At 43.0% G+C, this 19,870-nt stretch overlaps 1 protein-coding gene across 6 annotated transcripts in view; it reads left to right on the plus strand.

Moving 5' to 3' along the window:
* The first annotated feature begins 1,000 nt into the window (after positions 1-1,000).
* Positions 1,001-19,870, plus strand: part of radil (Ras association and DIL domains) — a 32,455-nt gene continuing 13,585 nt past the window's right edge. For 2 of the 6 annotated variants that reach the window (XM_049014336.1, XM_049014338.1), the window contains exons 1-7: positions 1,023-1,285; positions 2,518-2,637; positions 4,062-4,621; positions 12,886-13,178; positions 15,218-15,904; positions 17,359-17,396; positions 17,713-17,870. In XM_049014336.1, the coding sequence (XP_048870293.1) occupies positions 2,609-2,637; positions 4,062-4,621; positions 12,886-13,178; positions 15,218-15,904; positions 17,359-17,396; positions 17,713-17,870 (1,765 nt within the window). In that variant the 5' untranslated portion in view covers positions 1,023-1,285; positions 2,518-2,608. Of the gene's footprint in view, positions 1,286-2,494; positions 2,638-4,061; positions 4,622-12,318; positions 12,436-12,885; positions 13,179-15,217; positions 15,905-17,358; positions 17,397-17,712; positions 17,871-19,870 lie in introns of all 6 variants that reach the window. The other 4 variants (XM_049014332.1, XM_049014333.1, XM_049014335.1 and 1 more) reach the window with 4 other exon arrangements.

A 19,870-nucleotide genomic window follows, 5' to 3' on the forward strand; every position in this document is an offset into this window, starting at 1 on the left:
CTTTTTATGCTAGTGGCCGGGGCGTAGTTAATTAAGATGATATGAACCCCTCATTTTGGAAAATCGATCTTACTGAAGTTTAACTCGTCGGGCAGCTTTGGGGTGTGGTTCAAACCGACGCTAACCCACAGATGTTGCACTGATGAAACCCTGAACTCAAGCTGCGTCACTGCCGTCTCACTGGCGACCGATCTGCAGGTTCTTTAATACCATAGCCAAACTGCCTTTACCTTTTGGAATGACGTTTTCTAATGTACATATGAATGGGGAGTTTGTATCTCAGCGTAGATTTTAATAAATCGAGTAGTATGTTATACTCTGTGAATGCAACCCGTGATGTAAACACTGTACCTGGTGGCTTAATTGTGAAGTGTGCAAATCTGCCAAGTGTGATTTTCAACTTAGGAACTGCTATTTGTGTGGTGATTGTTGTAATTTGTATTTGTCAATAATAACATTTTATAACAATGATCCCTTGTGTGTGGTGAACTGGTATTTTATAGTAGGGCTTTATATTATTTTCTCTTTAATTTTATTCTAGTTGATACAATAGTCTTCCATAAATATTCTAAATATAATTTCCTGTCTATAGGGATACACTTTAAAATAAATCATTGCTATTTAAAATGCTTATTGCAACACTGGAAGCGTTTCCATGCAGTGCAGGGACAAGGCTGGGATACACGCTGAGCAGGATGCCACTGGCTGTAACATTAATTTTAGTTCATTTCCTTTGCACCCACTTGTGTTGAATGACACAGAATATTTACTACTGCTTTTTAAAATCAGATGTCTAAATATAGTTTGAAATGGAGATACACACACGTCCAAAATACTTTTTATATAGCCTATGTTTTTACAGTATATCTGTTTTATTTGAACATTGCGTTAGTTACAGCAGAATAGTGAGATAATGGTTCCTTAAATGGCCAGTAGATGGAGACTCAAAACCTGCTTTGTAGCGGGTAACCGCATCCCTAGAAAAACCCCAAACTGCTGTCGGATCATGAGCCGCAAGCTTAGCCGGGGATCGCGTATCTCCGGCGGGACTCGGACCCGGGGAATGCAGATAGAGAAGCCGGCGGATATAAGAGGTACCTTCAGTGGAAGGCGCTACAACACGGGCTGGGCGTATCGTTTAAGTTTCCTAAGGGGCGTTATAACAACTGTTCCCCTGTGCAATTCAGGATGACCGATTTCCTCTTATGGATCAAAAAATGAACGGATGGAGCATGAAGAAGAGCATGAGAATCCTAGCAGTATGGGTACAAGCACTGCAGACAATGTGAGTATACATATGCAGTCAGCTTGATGAATCCAGAATATTTATACGATATATAAAGAGAAATTGTGCATGGTGCATAAGAAAGAAGATTCTTGGATAATATCAGTCATGCTGTATTCAGACTATTCTATATTTAAGCGTTATTAAAATTAAATTATCTCCGCTGTTATAGGTATACATTTCCTAAAACCCGAAAGTTGCTTAGCAGAACAAAGGATGAAACCTTCAGAAAACAATTTTAATATTATCGTCTTTTACTAGTTTTTTTTTCATGAGACTTTTAACGGGAGAGCTCCCGGTGAATTATACGATATGTTTGGCAGGTGTTATGTTGGCTTGTTGTTGCTACTGGAGACCCAACTGTCCGGACTATAGCCCGGCTATAGCTATACAGGCTCCTCACTCTGCCTATTCATTTATTTATGGCCAAAAAGCCACATTTTTTAACTTTTGATTTTGAAACTATATAGCCTAATAAACGATACATAACTATTATAAACGATTGTATTATTATTATTATTATTGTTATTATTATTATTGTCGTTATTATTATTGTTAATTTAGGCTAGTGATACTGCAGTCACGATTAGACGTCTTCGAAAATAGAGTATGGTGTCCTAAATGTCAGAATTGTAACAAACAGCTTGCAGTGGTTTTCCAGGTTATTTGGAATCTTCTGTAGCAGGTCATTTGGGTTGTCTCAGACTGTGGACGAGAAAGATCAGGGAAAAAAGACTCGTTTTATATCATGTTATGGAACAGTAAGTGCTGTAAGTGGGTAGTTAACTTCGAAATATCTTATGAGTTTGAGTGCTTTAGGAATCGCCGTGGTAGCTCCGTTTCGTCAACCGTCACGTCAAATTGCCTTCACCCCTTTTGGGTTGTGATGGTCTTGGAAGTTGCAGAAGGTGCAATTTCAGGTGTGGCAGGTGCCTATTATCCTTCTTGCAAAAGCATCTTTCTTTGCAGCGAAACCGAGAGTTACGATAATTTAACGAGCGTTGCATCCGCTTAATTGATTAATCTGGAGAGACGCACAGCGACTGCCATACCTGTGCGGCTTACTTCCCTTGTCTACTAACAATAGAGGGTGGAAAATGTGAATTATTTAAGTGACACGATTAGCGTAAATTCGGACCCAAAACATTCTTCTCAGTCACTATGTCCTCGGGCGTCACCCCCCACCCTCCCCCCCGTCAAACGATGTAGCTGTCCTCCTTGTCCTTCTGAAGCCGGGGTCGAAGCTGCCTGAAATGAAGCTGGGCTGTGAGGAGGCCGAGCTATGCGTCTGTGAGACACGCTTTTCTGAACGTTGCAGGCTGGATGCAGGGGACGAAGCGCTCTGCAGCAAGGTAAGCACCCATCAAGCTGCAGGAGGGAGCCTGTGCAAGGGTACACTGGACTCACGCACAGAAAATAATAAAAATACTATATATATATATATATATATATATATATATATATATATATATATATATATATATATATATATATAAACAGCCCCGGTGAAAGCATCTGCTCCCACTTGAGAAGCATCCAGGGTTGTCGGAATTTTCTGACAGGTACTGTCTCAAAGAGCCTCCAGGGTATTTTATTCTTTCCTGGATACCATCCTGGAATCATAGCCACCGCCCCTCCCACCCTGGAGAAAGAACACAGCGCAAAGCAAGCGCTATGGGTTTTCCGCACAGTGACATGTGTCCCCCGTGCACTCTGATGTCACCCATTGATGGCAGTCCCGTGCAAATGGCCAGAACGGGCTTCTGGGTTCTGCCAGGCTAGATGACATCCATTAGTAGGTCTTCAACAGATTGAGTTGAGTCGTGATGGATTTATTCTATATTCGGGATCCTCGACTGCACTGCTGTTGGGGTGTCACACCTGTACATAATAGGTCCCTGGGAGTAAGTCAGAATCGATTTAACACCATTCTATCCTTATCTTTAATATTACGCACCGCTGAGGGAGTGTCTTTCCAAAAGGTTTACTCTTTTTATATATACTCTTTGTATATCTCTAGGTGTTTATCCCAGTGAGATTTTCATGGTCTGTCATGCCCAGAGTGGGATGCCAATTACATGACCAATGTTTTAACTCACTGATGGATTTTACCAGGAAAAACTGGACTATGCAGTTTTATATTTGATGATCCAAGTGTTTTCCATTAATTTGTTATGGTTGTGCCAGTTCAGCAAGTAGTATTGTTTTTTTTCAGATCCTCAGGGTTAAAGGTTCAAATCCCAGCTCTGGATCTGTGTGGGTTTGCATGTTCTCCCCATGCCTGTGTGGTTTTCTTCCAGTTACTCCAGTTGTCGTCCATTGTTGAAGAGCATCTTTACATGATTTGATGTTAGTATGTAGTTGAGAGGGGTGGTTTGGTGGTACAGTGGTCAGCACTGTTGCCTCACACCTCCGGGACCAGGGTTCGAGTCTCCGCCTGGGTCACATGTGTGTGGAGTTTGCATGTTCTCCCCCTGTCGTCGTGGGTTTTCCTCCAGGTACTCCGGTTTCCCCCCACAGTCCAAAGACATGCTGAGGTGAACTGAACTTGCTAAATTGCCTGCAGGAGTGCATGTGTGAGTGAATGGTGTATGAGTGTGCCCTGCAATGGGCTGGCCCCCCATCCTGGGTTGTTCCCTGGGTGATAGATATCACTCATTTGGTTTAGGTTTTGTTTGCATCATAATTCACATTTTCCTTATGACATGTTATTATTTCTTTGAAGGTATTCGTTTTGAGTTACTTTTCGCTTGCTGTGTCACTTGCCTCCCTGTAGAGGGCGCTGTAGCTTGAACCCGAGCGTTATGTTTTATGGGTCCTCCGCCAGCATGTCTCTGCCCTCCAAGAGCAAGCTGAAGAGGCAGAGCCGCACCTTCACGCAGGTGCTCTATCGCACCTTGAGTTACCGGGACCGGCGTTCCGTCACCGACCTGCCTGAGCAGGTGCCCGATGACCCAGCGGAGCTCTCCACACAGACCTCAGCCCCCGGGGTGCTCAAGATTTTTGGGGACGAGATCTGCTCAGGGGCCAACTACAAAAGTGTCCTGGCCACTCCACGCTCGAGCGCCAAGGAGCTCATCAAGGAGGCCCTGGAACGCTACTCCTTGAACAAGGGTTCAGCTGGAAGCTACGTGCTCTGCGACGTTATCGGGAAATTGGAGGGGCCGGAGAAGCTCTGGAAGACGGAGTGTCTGAGGGCCCTGGGGGACAATGAGAAGCCTCTGCTGCTCCAGGACCTGTGGAAGCCCAAGGAGGGCTTTGCCCGGCGTTTTGAACTGCGCAAGAGGGCAGAAGTGGAGGAGCTGGCTGCCAAGGAGAAGGACACAGTAACTGCTGGTGAGTGTTAACTTTTCCCCACTGTGACAGGATTCACTGCACCAGCATATAGACCTTACCAGTAATAGATTTCCAGTGGTGTGTGTTATGTCTAAAGATGCACAATGTTTTTAATATTCCAGAATGATATGTATTTAATACTACAGACACTCCCCAGGTTATGATGGTCTGTTTTACAATATTTTCGACTTTTACGATGGGTAAATATTTTTCACTTTCCGTACATTTTTCAAAAAATTACACGAGATATTCAGCTTTACTCTTTACTATATATTAGGCTTTGTGTTAATGATTTTGCCCAACTGTAGGCTAATGTAAGTGTTCTAAGCATGTTTAAGATAGGCTAGTCTAGGCCTTAAAATGCATTTTCCCCTTACGATATTTTCACCGTATGAAAGTTTCCCCCATTAGGTTATATGGCATATGGTTTAATAAAGCTACATGATATCACACGCAACAGCAATTTTTATGTATTGAATGACCTTTAAGTCATAAACTAAAACTGGATAATAATTAAATTAATACTGCATGTTTTTATTGTACTATTTTCTGTTATTATCGAGTTATAAACTTTTATAATAAATCAGGACATTCAGTTCAACTATACTAGTTTAAGCCAAATGCAGAGTTGAGTCTGACTGAACACTGATATTTTCAGGGGTTAAAACAAGCCATCTAGGCTGAAAAGGGGAGAACAGCTGAGGCATCAGCTTCTGTTTGCCATAGCTTGGATCTCCAGTACTTCAGTTGGCCTTGCCACACTCCCGCCCACATGATGTTAAAGCAGCCAGGCATTCCAGGATAGAGAATTGTCTCAGAGTAAAGGAATTGGAGCAATTTCCAAATCATCCTGCTTAATTTTCCTGGGCTCATACATACATTCTGCATATCATTACTGTGTAATAAGCATTGGGTACTCCTGTCTGTGGTGCCCTAAGAGGAACGGAATTTGGGAGATGCGGTGTAATGTATAGTTTTTTTTTTGCCCAGGTATTAAATTCTATGCAGTTTACATTCATTCGTTATACAACATTTGTTCTCAGAATGATTGTGTTGAAGCTCAAAACGAAGACAAAACAAAGTGGCACCATTTTACCGGGGCCTTGAGTTGGGCTTCTGAGGGTTTGAAAATGATCGGTTTCGATGAATTGGAGCAAAGTAGATGAGCGTGGGAGGAATAAAGGAGAGTGAAATGGACTTCCACTGGGTCCTGAGCTGTTTAAATCATGCTGAGTCAATGCTTACTCTATAGATATGCAGGTCTCTCCAAAGCAGTGTCAGGCTGGAAGGTTAGTGTACAGGTACAACAATATGAGTTACAAACAAACATTTGGAGTAACAGTTCTTACTGGGATGAGATAAATTGAAATAGTAGGTAGTGCAGATTTAAATGCCCAAGTATTAATCCGTCCACTGGTCACCAAACAGCATGGATCCTATAAGTGAATGTTTTACTACCTACAGCTGTTTTATTAATGCCAAGAAATATATGAAAAGGCTTATACTGCCATCAAAGTCAGTGTTCTTTCCCTGTAATGCAAGGCTGAATGCATAAGAGAGAGGCATACATTTCAGTGCTTTGTAAGGTAAAATAAAAACGTTGACGTACATCCCACACTTGGATGGAGGCCAAAGAGCGGTAAAGAAAAGGACAGCTCTCAAAGAGAGTCTATTTTTGGTCTGTTAGAGAAAGGTGTGGAGCAATGCATAATAATTCATGTGTTAATTGCATTATGAATTACACTGATAACCACTGCAGAGGGAATCTCTTAAGAATGGGATCTTGATTTTGTTTTTGAAAATTAACAATCTCAAGTAATATTTATGAACTATTCAAAAGTTGCTGAAGCAGTGATCCTTTTTCATAATTGCTTAAGTGCCTGGGCTTTACCTTACAGTGGTATCTGTAATATTATATTGCTTAGTTAGAGGTTCTAACTTTTCTGTTGTTTTTTGCAAATTGAAACTTTTGTAGCTTGTCTAGTTTGACATAATCTATGGAAACAAGAGGAACTGCAGCAGGTTTTTCCTTGCATATGCTTTTTCTTTTCAAAGGAGTCTAATATATTCCTTTACATTGTCTGCAGAAGCAAATCAGCTTTAATAATCAACCAAAGAATGGCTACTTTCCCAGAAAGGTATTTTATTTAGGTAGCAAATGTACAGGTGATAATTACATCAACATGTTGGCAGAAATCTATCGATTGGCCATCTTAACTTCCATAAATAAAGCCACAGAGTAACACAGCTTTATCACGAATCATACGTATGTCAGAAAGAAGGCTTCCACATTTAATGATCTCAGCAGAGACTGTACATTATAGAAATGGAGGTGGACTGTTCAGATTATGCAGTATTATACAGAAAAATATAGTTTTTGCTATTAATATGATTCATGTTTTTCTGAGAAGCCATCGATCTTCCAGACGCTTATCTTATGCAGGGGCTGGTGGACCTGGAGCTTATCCTAGGGGCAATAGGGCACAAGGCAGCTGTAGACCAAGGATGGGATGCAGGTCCATCTCAAGGAATGTACACAAGTCAGATGGATGGATGTATGAGTGGATGGATGAAGGATTAATTAGCATCTAATGCAGAACCACTGTAATTTTTTTCTTTAGATGTTATCCTAAGAGGCCAGGCTTTATATTACATAAATACATAAATACATCATTTTGTGTATATATGGGTGCCCTGAAAACAGAACAGATTAACTTTGTCCCACCATATCAATTTACCAATGCCTACTCCCTCTTGAGTTTAGTGGGAAAATTCGTGACCCCCTGCAACGTGAAAGTTGCTCACCCGTGATTAATTGCCAGTGTTGATTCAGTCGCAATTCAGTCTGCATCGTGCTCACTGCAGCCGCAGAGTGTTAACACCGAACAAGTGGCCAGGTTTGCGGAACAGTCCTGAAAGCCTTCCCAGAGGAGCCCTCTGCTGTCTGCCTTGATCCATATTCTGGAGGGAAACGGCAGAAGCAGATCTCCGTTCCGCGAGTCATTTCATGTTGGCAATAGCTTAGCTTAGCGTTTTCACTTCGCAAACACGTCACTTTATAAATAAATTTTCTTCCCCCGGGCCCAGTTTTTTGAGATGCCATGTCTCAGCACAAAGACATCCGTCATTAGTTTCTATGGAGACAATGAGAGGAGCAGAGGAGCCGCATGCCTGCTTTGCCCAGGTGCACAGGGACCATTGTTCTTTTGGTTGAAGTGGCCTCTGCTTGTGCCTCTTTAAAATCAGCTTCTCGCACGCAGATGAAGGCAGTCTGTGCGTGTGTGGGATTTCTGACGAGGTCAACGTACAATTAATATTAATATCTGTAAATATTACAAATTTCACATGCACAGCTCAGATCATAGTGTATTACAAATTATTATTATCCTTAATACACAAAAAAAATCGCAGCTCCTTCGTGTTACGACACGAAAGGCAAAGGACTCGAATGCAGACGCTGTGGCAAAACAAAAGGGGCTTTATTGGACTGAACATAAACTGCAAACAAACCGGATCACGAGGGATCAAAACAGAAGGAGTAAAACAAGGAAGGGCACAGGGAACAATGTCAATTACTGGACTAGCAATGATGAGACAAACAGTTAATAAAATACATAGGGCATATATATATATATATATATATATATATATATAGACACACATACACACTCATACACACACATACATAATATACACATACACATGCAAAATAATGCTGACTTTTCCATGGCAGATAAGAAAGTAGAAGTTAATGTTCGATTCAATATACTTTTGAAATCGTTGATCCCAGTAAGTCATAATTTACAATGAATAAACCCTAAAAGACTGAATGATGGGGATAGTTAGCAGGTTGTTACACCCATTCACCTGCCTACAGGTGTCTAACATTGAAAACACGTAAAAACTGTATTTCATGTTTATGTGCTGTTTATTAGGCTTGTCTGAAACGTGATGATTATTAGAGTGGAAAGCCAGAGCCAGTGATGGAATCTACTCAGTGTAACAATCATCCATATTAAAGACGGATGCCAATTGCCAATAGGGGGATCTGAGCCAAACAGGTATGGACTGATAGAACGATAGAACAATGTATAGCTGAGCCTCCAGGGAGGATGATGGACATGGTGAGAGCGTGGTGATCGACCAGACACAGGTGACACACGATCTCTCATTCAGTCACTTTGGGGGAGGCTGGACGGCTCGTCCTGGTGTGACTACAGAAATGCACACTTTATACAGAACACAAGTAAGCAAATGTATCCTGGGAACATAGTTAATGATCAGTGAGTTGTCACCAAAGGCAACTTAAGACAAAGCCAGTGTTAATATGTATGTTTAGTTAATGTGGCTAAAATTATACCAAGATATAGAGGGTAAAATTCTTGCTGCTGGAGTTTCAAGCCCATTAAGCTCTGTTGGTCTTATTAATTTACCTTTATTTAAGCTCCTCAGAGATACCATACATATTCTAATTCCAGTAGGTCCTTCTTGACTTCTGCTATAAATGTTTGTTTCTGAGTCGTCTCAAGACTTTCCTCAGGACTAATGGTGGTTCAAGTCTGAACCCATTAGTTTCAACCTGAGCTGAGCTCACACAGTAGTGAGGATTCTTTGGTTAATTACCAGGTCTGATCGCTTAATGTCATATGGCAGTTTGGCCCCACTGTACTCTGCCCATCCATCCATCTGCCTGTAGCTTGGTCTTCATGCCAGAGCTACATCTTACAAAGGCATCCCTCCTCTTCCTGACCATGGGACGTGCCCAAAGAGAATCCACATTTGGATCAAATGGCACGTGTGTTACTAAGTAATCAAGATAAAAGGGGATCCTGTCTTTTAATGAAATGAGGTCAGAGATGAATGCAAACAAAGAATACTCTGGAACACCTGAAGGAGAGAGAAATCCTTTCCTGCTTGTGCGGATTGGCTAGTTCTTTGCCGCAGCCTGCTATAGGTCATTTTAAGGTGTCGTTCAACATGTCGTCTGAGGGAAATTGGGGAGGCAAAAGCAGGTCACAGAAATCAGAAGGGGCTTCATGCCTTTATGGTGTTGTCTTATGCATATTGTTTGTTCTTTGCTCTGTTCCAGAACGAGGTTACCATAAGTGTCCTTCACTGCCTCCCTCTCTACTTTCTGCATAAGCTTAGTTAATGTCTACGGTATTTAGCTAGGTGATCTAGGTCAACACAAGGATATAAATAGATTAGGAGTGTTTATATCTGTTTATTTGTAAAATCAAGAACATATCAGTGTCCTGGTGTATATGCCGCTAAGTATACTGTCGAGCCTACAAATTGAAATAAATAGTAGCTATTTAGACACTGAAGTGTTGGAGTAATGAATGGGTTGGAGTAATTAATGGGCAAAATTAATAAGTAATGGATGCAACTTTACATTTTTGGATATTTCGTTGTATTATTTAGAATGATACTCTGTGTTTGTTTGCAGTCGTTTATCCAGAACTGTTCTCCGGGTAAAATATATTTATAATGTCTTAATTCTGTGAGCTAAAGAGTTTCTTATTCATCTTTGAATAAGCTTCTAAACTTCAAACTACTCTGTGTAATTTCTGCTTGGTGCTGAGGTGATTCAGTGAGTAGCACTGGGCCATCTGCAACAAGATTTGAGGTTTGAATCCCAACTCTCTCTCCCCTCTCTCCAGGTCCAAGAATAAGACTGGCTTAGTCTTAACCCCCTCCGGTCCAATAAGTACTAATTTCTGCTTCTCAAGGCAGTGAGCAGCACATCACCATTTCCAACTGCACAATTGCTCAAAAACAATTTTTAATGTCACCCCTGTGCCATCCATGGATAATTAGTGTTTTCTTCAAAGTATTAAAAAGCTGCAATTCTCACACAACCCGTAAATCTGTGTAATAAGCCACACTCAGGACAATTCAAATGATTCACGTTAATGTTTAGCTAGAGCAGTGTCATAGAAACCTATCCCACACGTCCAGAACTAATATTACCTTTAATTCCGGTGTCCTGCTCCATTCATCTTAGGAAATGTGATTGGAAGTTTTTTTTTTGGGATATTTGTGATTAAAAGAATTTCTAATTAAGGAATGCCCGATTAACAAAAAAGGAAGAAAAAAAAAACATAAATCAAGGGTGCCAGGAATTCCAAGGGTAACAACGGTCAGCATCACTTAATTCCTGCCCTGATATTCATGCACATCAGCCTGCAGACACACACCAGCTGCTGCGTGATACACAAAGATGCCAATTAGCGTATTGCAATCGGTATGAGCAGAATGGCTCTTAAATGGAAGCAAGGTGACATGAACGTCACCGTGATGTATGGTGAATTTGTACCCGGCTATTTTCTGGTCATCTATTGTAAGTAATTACTTATCCGAATAGGTCTGAAGTCTTTAGCAGGATAAAGCATAGAGCACAATGCCAGAGAATTGCAGGAAATTCACACAGGCGCATTCATTTGAAGGGTCACATGGCATCAACAGAGAGTTACAGTTTTATTTCACCCGGCAATGGGTGCTTATTGCAATGTTATTTATTTTTTATTGATTATGGAAATAAAGTGAGCATCTTTCTTTGAGAAAAGCGTTATTGGCTCACACGTTAATACAATATGTTTATCACTGCAGAATATGGAGGGTGTCTTGGAAGTGGTTGGGGGGGGGGGGTTAAAATTTGGTCTAATGCGTAAATGCTTTGTTTATGTAGACAGGCAATTAGGCTTTAATTTGTATCCATTTATCCACTCATGATGTTTTTACAGGGTTTTTATTCAAAGTAAAAACACTAAGGATACCCGTAGTCTAATCTGAAGTCTCTTCTGGTCTTAGATTTGTTTTTGGGTTTTGTTCGGTTTCAGTTTTATTGTTGGCTCTCTCTGGACATCTGCAATGCAGCAGAGCATTTTCTTGGCACTTATAAATGGGATTATGAAGATTAAGTTGTAATGGAAAGATATGCTAATGTAGGGACCACATGTGAATAGTTAATTAAATGCACGTGCGCAGGGCTGCGCGCTGATTAGCGGCTGCGGTTAGCGGATCCAAGGGGTCACATCTACTCTGTCGGTATCCGCAGTGTGGAAGTCGTGTGCCGCTGACTGTTACTCTAACGCAGCATGTTCGCATTGGAGGCTAAGCATGGGCTTTAGGCGTCTGAGGAAGCGCGCACTCGGCGGATGGTTCCGGGAGCCGTCGCGAAATTAAATCCCACGTTAGCTTGGCAGGGAAACGGAGAATAAATCCAGGCACCATAGACCGCACCTGAAAAATGAGTTTGAAACATTGCGTGTCTCTTCCGTTTAATCGCTTGCAGTGACCTTTACAGGGTTCCCTCTCTATCTTGCTCTGCTCAGATGAAATATGCATGTAATTGCACAGATTCTAACTCACATTTGCGCCTTCTCTTCTTTTCTGTATTCATATTCTTAATTTCTAGCAATTTGCTATAATCGCTTCTAAATAAAGGATGGTGTCTGCAATGAGTGGTAATTAATGCGTGGATAGTATAGTAAGAGATTTGTTCTACATGGTTGATATAATATTCATGCTGTTGAACAATTGATAACTCGAAAGATTCATCTAGTCATGCTTGAGTCCTACATGCATTTATAAGATTTCTGCAGGTACAAATGATGGTTCTTTCCCTGGTTTGTGTGCCTACATGTTAATATAATTGCAATCTGTGGTTGAAAGTTAACTCTTCATTGTTGTAGGAGTCCACAAACGCTCCCACGCCCTTGTGCCACCTATGGGTAGGGCTGGGTATGTTAAGCCCCGAGGTTCGCCCCACTGCGTGCGTTCGTCACAACCCTCCACTCCTAGTTTTAAAGGTGGGGACTGTTCTCAGGTATGACTCTTCTCCCACAACCATGTCCCATTCCATCGCCTCCATCTGCCAGTCAACGTCAGCTTCGTGTGATGAAAGAAAATCATGACAACGGTTTTTACCAGCAAGCCTCCACAGGGACGCCGTGGTTTCCTTGGAATGTTGCCCTCGAAAGCACCAGGAAGCTTCGAGGGAGCTAGAACTAAGGCTAAATAATGAATGCTCATCACTATATTTGCAAGGAAAGTCAATTGTGCACAAGGCTGTTATTTATGGATGAATGAAGGTGCTGATGAGAATCTCATTGCATGATAGCATGTTTCTCCCAAAACAAAAGCAGCATTTATATTCCCACTCATGCAAACCCATGACATTTTCTGTGGTCTCTGAGCCCATATCGGATAGCGGTAGCCTGATAACGTTAGCGGCATGCTAATTTGCCTCTTCCTTTCAGATATCAATGCACAGGCCAGGAAGCTACAGAGGAACCGGGCAAAAGGGACCATGACTCTAAATCCAGGGACCTCCTTCTGCCGCAGTCTGAGTGAAACCAGCCTCAACCTGGTGGGAGGCCCTGGGGAAGAGCCCAAAAGGTACTACTCCACCCTGCCCGGGCCCCTGAGGACACGGAGCGGCAGGGATTCGCTGCAGGCAGGCCGGAGGAAGGAGGAGAGGGATGGCGGAGGGGTGCGGCACTCACTCTACCAGTCCCCACATCTATTGCTTCTTCAGGGCTACAACCAGCAGGTACCGAGCGCACTGATTGGTCAACAATCTGTCACAGTGTTGATGCACTTGGGCTAAATGAAAAACTCTTTAGTTCCCAGAGTTGAGAATTGGCTTGGTATTATGTACACTTATTCGCAGGGATGCACATAACTGGTACACATCAAGTACACAAGTACCTATTAAAACGATATGTGTGACAATCGTTTGTTGTGACAGCCCAAGCCTGTACGTATTTTATATGCATTTATGCTGCTACTGTATGACAAGAAATCGCTGTGTATTTTATCCGTTATACCGTAAATGAAGTTCAAATTAGAATATAAATGTTAAATGTACGATCATTTCTTGTCATGTCAGCGACTGCGCATGAAAATATGTACGCATTTGCGCTGTTGCAACAATCGATTGCCGCACGTATCGCGTTTAAAGGCGAATGCGTACTTGCATTCCGGTTATGCACATCTCTGCTTATTGGGTGTTATTCATTCAGAAGATACTAGGTGGGTGATTAGGTACGTGCAGTGCTTTACTGCAACAGGTCTGAATATTTACAGCAAGAATAACAAATAAACGAGTCACATAATGTGGCAGACTCGTTAAACTTTTAATCCTTTCATTTAGTGGTGCAGGGGTGTTTTAATTTAACGGGCAGCTGAGAGGTGGTCTGAGACTCTTGTCGGCTGCCTCGTCCTGAATATTTTATGTGCAAAGGGGGCTTTACCCCCTCATCATGGAGGAGGGGGGCAGCTGCAGATCTAAGTGAGGGAGAGAGATCAGCAACCTCGGGATTAATGCGGCGCAGCTCCTGAGCTGCCAGCAGCGCCGCAGTGAGCCTGCATGCGGTACCCAGCAAGGCCAGCGAACACCACCCGCTCACCGCGCATTAATCAGGCTGCCCGCTCCGAGCCAGGCATCTTCACCGGGACCTTGTCGGTGATCTCGACGACTCCTGGCCGAGGCTCCCACAGGGGATTCTTGTCGATGCCGTCACTGGTCTCCGTCAAGCGTCAGACAAAACAAATGCGTTTCCGGTGCTTTGCCATCAGTCACTGTGTGACCGATCGGATTCTGAAGAATCCCACTTATCTGTTCGCTGGGAATGTCAGCAGACACTGAAAAAAATGCTTCTGACGAGACGGTTATTTTAACTAATTTAGACTGAAACTAGTCTAACAGCAGAGGACTAGGTCAGTTGTAATATAAGGAAATCAAGATTATTAGGCTGCTGACCTTAACAAGGGGAATAGGTCCTCGGTATTATTTTAATTGTCATTGCTCACCATAGCTAACTGATTGACGAATGCGAGTATTTACTGGTTGGCTATCTCTACTGCCCCTATCTCTACTCTCATTCTAAATGCCTGCTGCTGTACGTTTTTATATTGTGCAAAAATATGGTGTGTTTTAAAATCATAATAGGTATTTTGGTTGTTCTTTGGACTACGGTTAACACGGTTGTAGGGTTAAAAAAAAAAATAATAATTTTCTGCTAGAAGTGATTTTATATGGACACTTAAAAGTAAAAAATGTCAAAATAATACTGTTACGTGTGCTGGGACATCACTGATATTCAGATTGAACTGACGTTATGAAACAGTGTTGACCTGATGTCGAGAAACCAAATTTCACTTAGACTCTAAGTCCAAGGCTTTCGTCGACTTCCAGAGCAGAAAGTCACTCTTCTCCGAAACTCTATTTACTCAACACTTTAAGCACCATTCATGCCCCCTCTGACCAGGGGCCCTTGGGGTGCAGGGGGCCCGTGGGGCCCCTAGCCCAAAACAATTTACAACGCTTATCAACAATGTATTTTCGTTTGTCTATTTTAGAGGGCCTACATTCTTTGATCCTCTGCCTACAAGGGCCCCTGACCCTATAGGGAGGGTGTTTGGCTGCCAAGGGCCCTTGAATTGTGGTGGTTGTGGTGCTGGTGGTGGTGGTGGTGGGGGGGGGGGGGGGGGGGCCCTCGCGAACGTTTTGCCCAGGGGCCACACAACCCATAATCCGTTCCTGCCTCTGACAATCTGCCCTGTGCTAACTGAGGTCCACATCTCCAGGACTGCCTGGTCTATCTGCTGAATCGGGATCAGCACACGGTGGGCCAGGAGACAGCGTCGGCGCGGCCCAACATCTGCCTGTCCTCACCGGACATCCTGCCCCTGCACTGCAAGATCAAGCGGATCCAGGTGGTGCGCAGGTTCACCTCTGCCGTGGAAGAGCGCCTGGTGGTGGAGCCGGTTCCGCACGCCAGCGTCCTGGTGAACTTCTCGCGGGCGGAGCGGACTACGCACCTCCGTCACGGGGATCTCCTCTCCTTCGGGGCTCACTACATCTTCCTCTACAAGGACCCTGTAAGTGCCCGGCTGTTGCCCGCCCAGACGCTGGCTCACCTGCAGATCCTTGGCCAACAGCATGAGGGCGACGGCGAGTCTGGTGGCCAGTCGTGCCGGACGTGTGGCTCGCTGGTGAGGGACGGCCCGGCCCGAAGGCAGGCCTTCAAGCCGCTGTTAAACAAGAACCGGCTGCTGCAGAAGAGGAAGCTGCAGCTGGACTTCGAGAAGGCCCACGAGGACGAGCTGATTGGCCGGATCATGTCCCTCATCGAGCCAGGGGGAGACGACCACAAGCTGACCCCCGCCTACCTCCTGTGCCTCTGCATCAAGCACTCAGCCACAGCCTTCGAGCCAGGGGGCTTTGGCAAGCTTCTACAGAAGATCGTCAAAAGGATACAGACAGTCGCTTGGGTTAGTGTCATGGAGGCGTTCTCTGTGAGCGTGTCTGTTGTGTGCTGTGTCTGTATTGTTTGCCCCTCTCTCCTCTCTCTCCGTGCCGTTTACCTGCGGCTAAAGGCGACCCCCTATGTCCCGTCGCCCCACGTATGTATGTGCAGGCAGTTCGCTGTTCACCGTTCATAATTAGATTCTGTATGACTCCTAAGGCTCCTCATCACCTGATGTTTAATTGCAGACTCGCAGCAGATAAGTGGGAGTTTTTCGCTAGTCTCATGAGGTGGTTGCGGCAGGGGCTGATGATGCTAATTACAGCATAAATGTCTTTTGAAAAATGATAGAGGCCTCATTCTGAGTGATGCTATCATACAAAATGTTTTATTTTGGGATAGTTGTGAAATAAAGAATTCTGAAATACTCCAGCTTGTGTTTTACGCAAGTGTTTCTGTTTCTTAGTGAACGAAATTTAGAGCAGACGGATTTTAAACTTTACGAACGGTATATATGACCGAATGATTCGCAGTTATGATTATCGTTGAACTCTAATTCTCTTGCTACTCACTAGATGTTTAGTCGTACGGATGTTCAGTCCTACCGAACCTTTATGTTAGTTCACCATAAATTATTAATGTTGATTTTCTTTCCTTCACATTGTTTATATATTTGATGATATAGCACCATTAAAAATAAAATAGTCCAACTAAAGGAAATGACTTGAATTAGCCAAACACCAGAAAAAAAACCTTCCCCTTTGATGTAGCACTTTTACTTAATTGTTAAGTCAAAGAAATATATTTCCACTTAGCATCATAAACTATTTCTAAAATCAGTAATTTTGTCTAGGCAACGGAAGTGCTCAGATCGTCTGACGTCATTTTCCAGGACTGAACACATACTGTTGCTCAGCTGGTTAAGGATCTATGTTCAGCTCTGGAAGGTCATAGCTCCAAATTCCTCGGTCAATAGCATAATCATACTGCTTTGGGGCCCTTAGCCCCAACTGCTCCAGACCCAGCCCTCTGATCCACACATGTAATCTGCATCGGACAAAAGCATCCGCGAAATAAATATAGAACTACTGTGACCCAACTTGGCTTCACCAGAGTCCTTTGCCACATTTATTCTCATTTCTTGGTTTGTTCAGAAAGTTGCCAAATGTTTAGAGTAGCCAGTTCTCCCTTGGAGAAACCGTATCTGAATGTTTCCGCAAGACCTACAGCTTCATGGAGGTCCGGCACTTGTATCGATCGTTAAGGTCAGTTTCACAGTGTTAACTTTGATCATTTAATGCTAGTTGTGATATGTCAGTTCTAGTTTTCCTTCACCGCACATTTGTGAAGGAAAAGTCCACCATCTCCAGTGTGAAGCTGTTAATGCCTGATTTATTTTAGACACAGACTTGTGAGGATCGGTTGCTCCTGTGGTGTTTAAACTTTTACGAGTGCCTAATTGTGTCGTGTGTCTCGCAGGAGAAGACAAAGGAACTGGCCCAGAAGCAAGCTCAGCAGTGAGTATCGCATTACGCCTTCTGACAGCGAGTATCAGTCTCCCTGTAGGCCGAGGGGAAAACAGCACAACATCTCCAGCCGTTCGAGATCAGCCTCGAATCTCCTGAGGCTGGGAAGCCGTTTAAAGAACATAGATACTTTTTTGTAGTTTTCACAGCTGCTCATGCATCCTGCTATTACGTTCTAAAAAGTTTGTTTCATGTCGATGTTGTTCAATTATATCAGGTGTTTGGCTGTGTAGTTACCTGATAATGCTGTACACGGTTCTCCCAGTATCAGCTATCAAAACACCACTCTGCTGCCTCCCTCCACCAGCCAGGACCCAGCCTCCCTATCTCTGCTCAACATCTCAGACCTGATCCCCGACCTGCAGGTCATATTCTTCTGGATGTCCAACGCCATCGAGATCCTCTACTTCATCCAACAGAAGTGTCCTGCCTACATGCAAGGGATCGAGCAGCTGGATGCCAAAGGTGCGGCCTCTCCTGTGTCTATCCGGCGTGTCCCACTGGGAAGGGCGTCTGAAGCACCCTGCCGATGGGAGTGTGATTCATACAATGTTTTCCCTTTTTTAAAGTGACAGCAAGCTTAAATGTGTCAAAAAGGCTCTAATTAAGTGCTTTGGGAGTGATTTTTATGAGAGTCATTTGTCGCACAGATTTCACTAAAGCCAAAGTAATAAACTAAACAATAATTCATTAAAGAGAGAATTTAAGAGTGATCTGATTCATTATCACATTCCATTTGAGTATTGAACCACATATCTGTTCCGCTGTAGCAAATTCCCAAAGGCAGCAAATACGAGGTCTGCGCCACTTGACGTAAAGCTGGTTGGATTTGTGAGCTGGAGGTGAGGGGTGTTAAGCAGTTCGCAGGCCACCACTGGCTTGGAGTAGGATAGTGACAAACAATTACTGGGTGCTAATTAACAGTGACAGCCAGCAGCCCAGGAAATGCTATCACCCCCCCACAAGATTATCTGGGGTCCACCCCACCCCCAACTCGGTGTGAGACAAATACGAAATCAACCCAAAACCAATCTAGTCCATTTTTTTCTTTAAAAATTACAATTAGCGTCTGCAAAGAGGCATTCGTGTTCCTGGTCCGTTTTCACTACAGTCAACAGTAGAGTCTATTTAATATTAATTTTATCACAGGAATAGATGTTGGGGAAAGGGATGGATGTGATTTTGATGTGCTGAAACTCGCAAAATAAAAGTTAACAACTAGTCCTCTTGTTCAAAACATTTCTGTAATGCAAAGATTGCAATTAGGAACAAGCAGAGCCTCTGATTATCATTATGTTCCTGGAAAGGCGTGCGTTTCTGACGGCAGAGCTAAGAGAGCACTTGATACTCGCATTAGTGAAGTCTGAGCAAAAATAAATAGAATAGAAATGTAAGCAGGGATCTCAGGACCTCCAGAGGACACCTCTCATCACACCTGGGGTTTTGCCTGTCATACTGCACTCTCTCAGTATGTGTAGGTCAGCGTGTTAGGGAACTGTGCAAGTGACTGGAAGGTCATTGGCTTAGATCTGAGAGCTGGCAGTGATATCACCATTAGGCTCCTGAGCACGTCAAATTGCTCCACGTCTGACTCCGCCTTCTCCAAAAAATGTTAATAGCTTTAAATAAAAGCATCTGCTAAATAAAAAAAAATGTAAATGTCTATTGATATACGTCTTGCAGTATCATGGTGTGTGTTGTGTTGTTATGTAGGGTGTATATACAGTAATGTGGGGTAAATATCACTTTTTGCAAAGCAGATTTCAGTAAAATAAAAGACAAAAGCTGACACCATAACTAATTGGTAAAAAAAGAACTTTTATGTTCAGTTTTATATTTAACAAAAATAAGTCTACAGAAAATCCTTTGTTTGCACTGGATTAGAGCATATCAAGAAAATGCCATTCATGCTAAACAGAATTTCCAGCATGAATCCCAGCTGTCTTAGGATTTAGAAGACTATTGTTTACGTTTTATTCTGGGCTCGGATTTTCAGCCCTTATTAAACCGATTGTCGTTCAGTAATTGTGTGCTAGTCTCATATAAAGATATTATATGCAAGGTTGCATATAAGTATATTAGAATACTGCCTGGTTACAGAGCTGAATGTACTTTGACTGAAACACCATCTAGATGATTCTCTGCACCAGTGCTAACTTGTAGTTCGGGCTCACCAAAGGGCAACACGGGGAGCTCTTTGACACGATAGAGCAGGAAAGAATGTCATTGCCATCACACTGGAGTCACAGCACCAGGAACCGTTTCCATGGAAATATTCCCTAGATTGACACTGTAAAGTGCAGTCATGTGCAACATAAATACACTGCACTGAGGACTGTCAAACAATGGCTTTCCCCACAAATCCTTATTTTTAGCCAGGTTGTGTTGAAAAGGCATAAAATGTGAGGCTTCCCAAATTTACTGGACAAAATAATCATCAAAGAACAAGCCAGACAAAATATTTA

Source organism: Brienomyrus brachyistius, chromosome 5 (genome assembly GCF_023856365.1).
Source record: "Brienomyrus brachyistius isolate T26 chromosome 5, BBRACH_0.4, whole genome shotgun sequence".
Lineage (NCBI taxonomy): Eukaryota > Metazoa > Chordata > Actinopteri > Osteoglossiformes > Mormyridae > Brienomyrus > Brienomyrus brachyistius.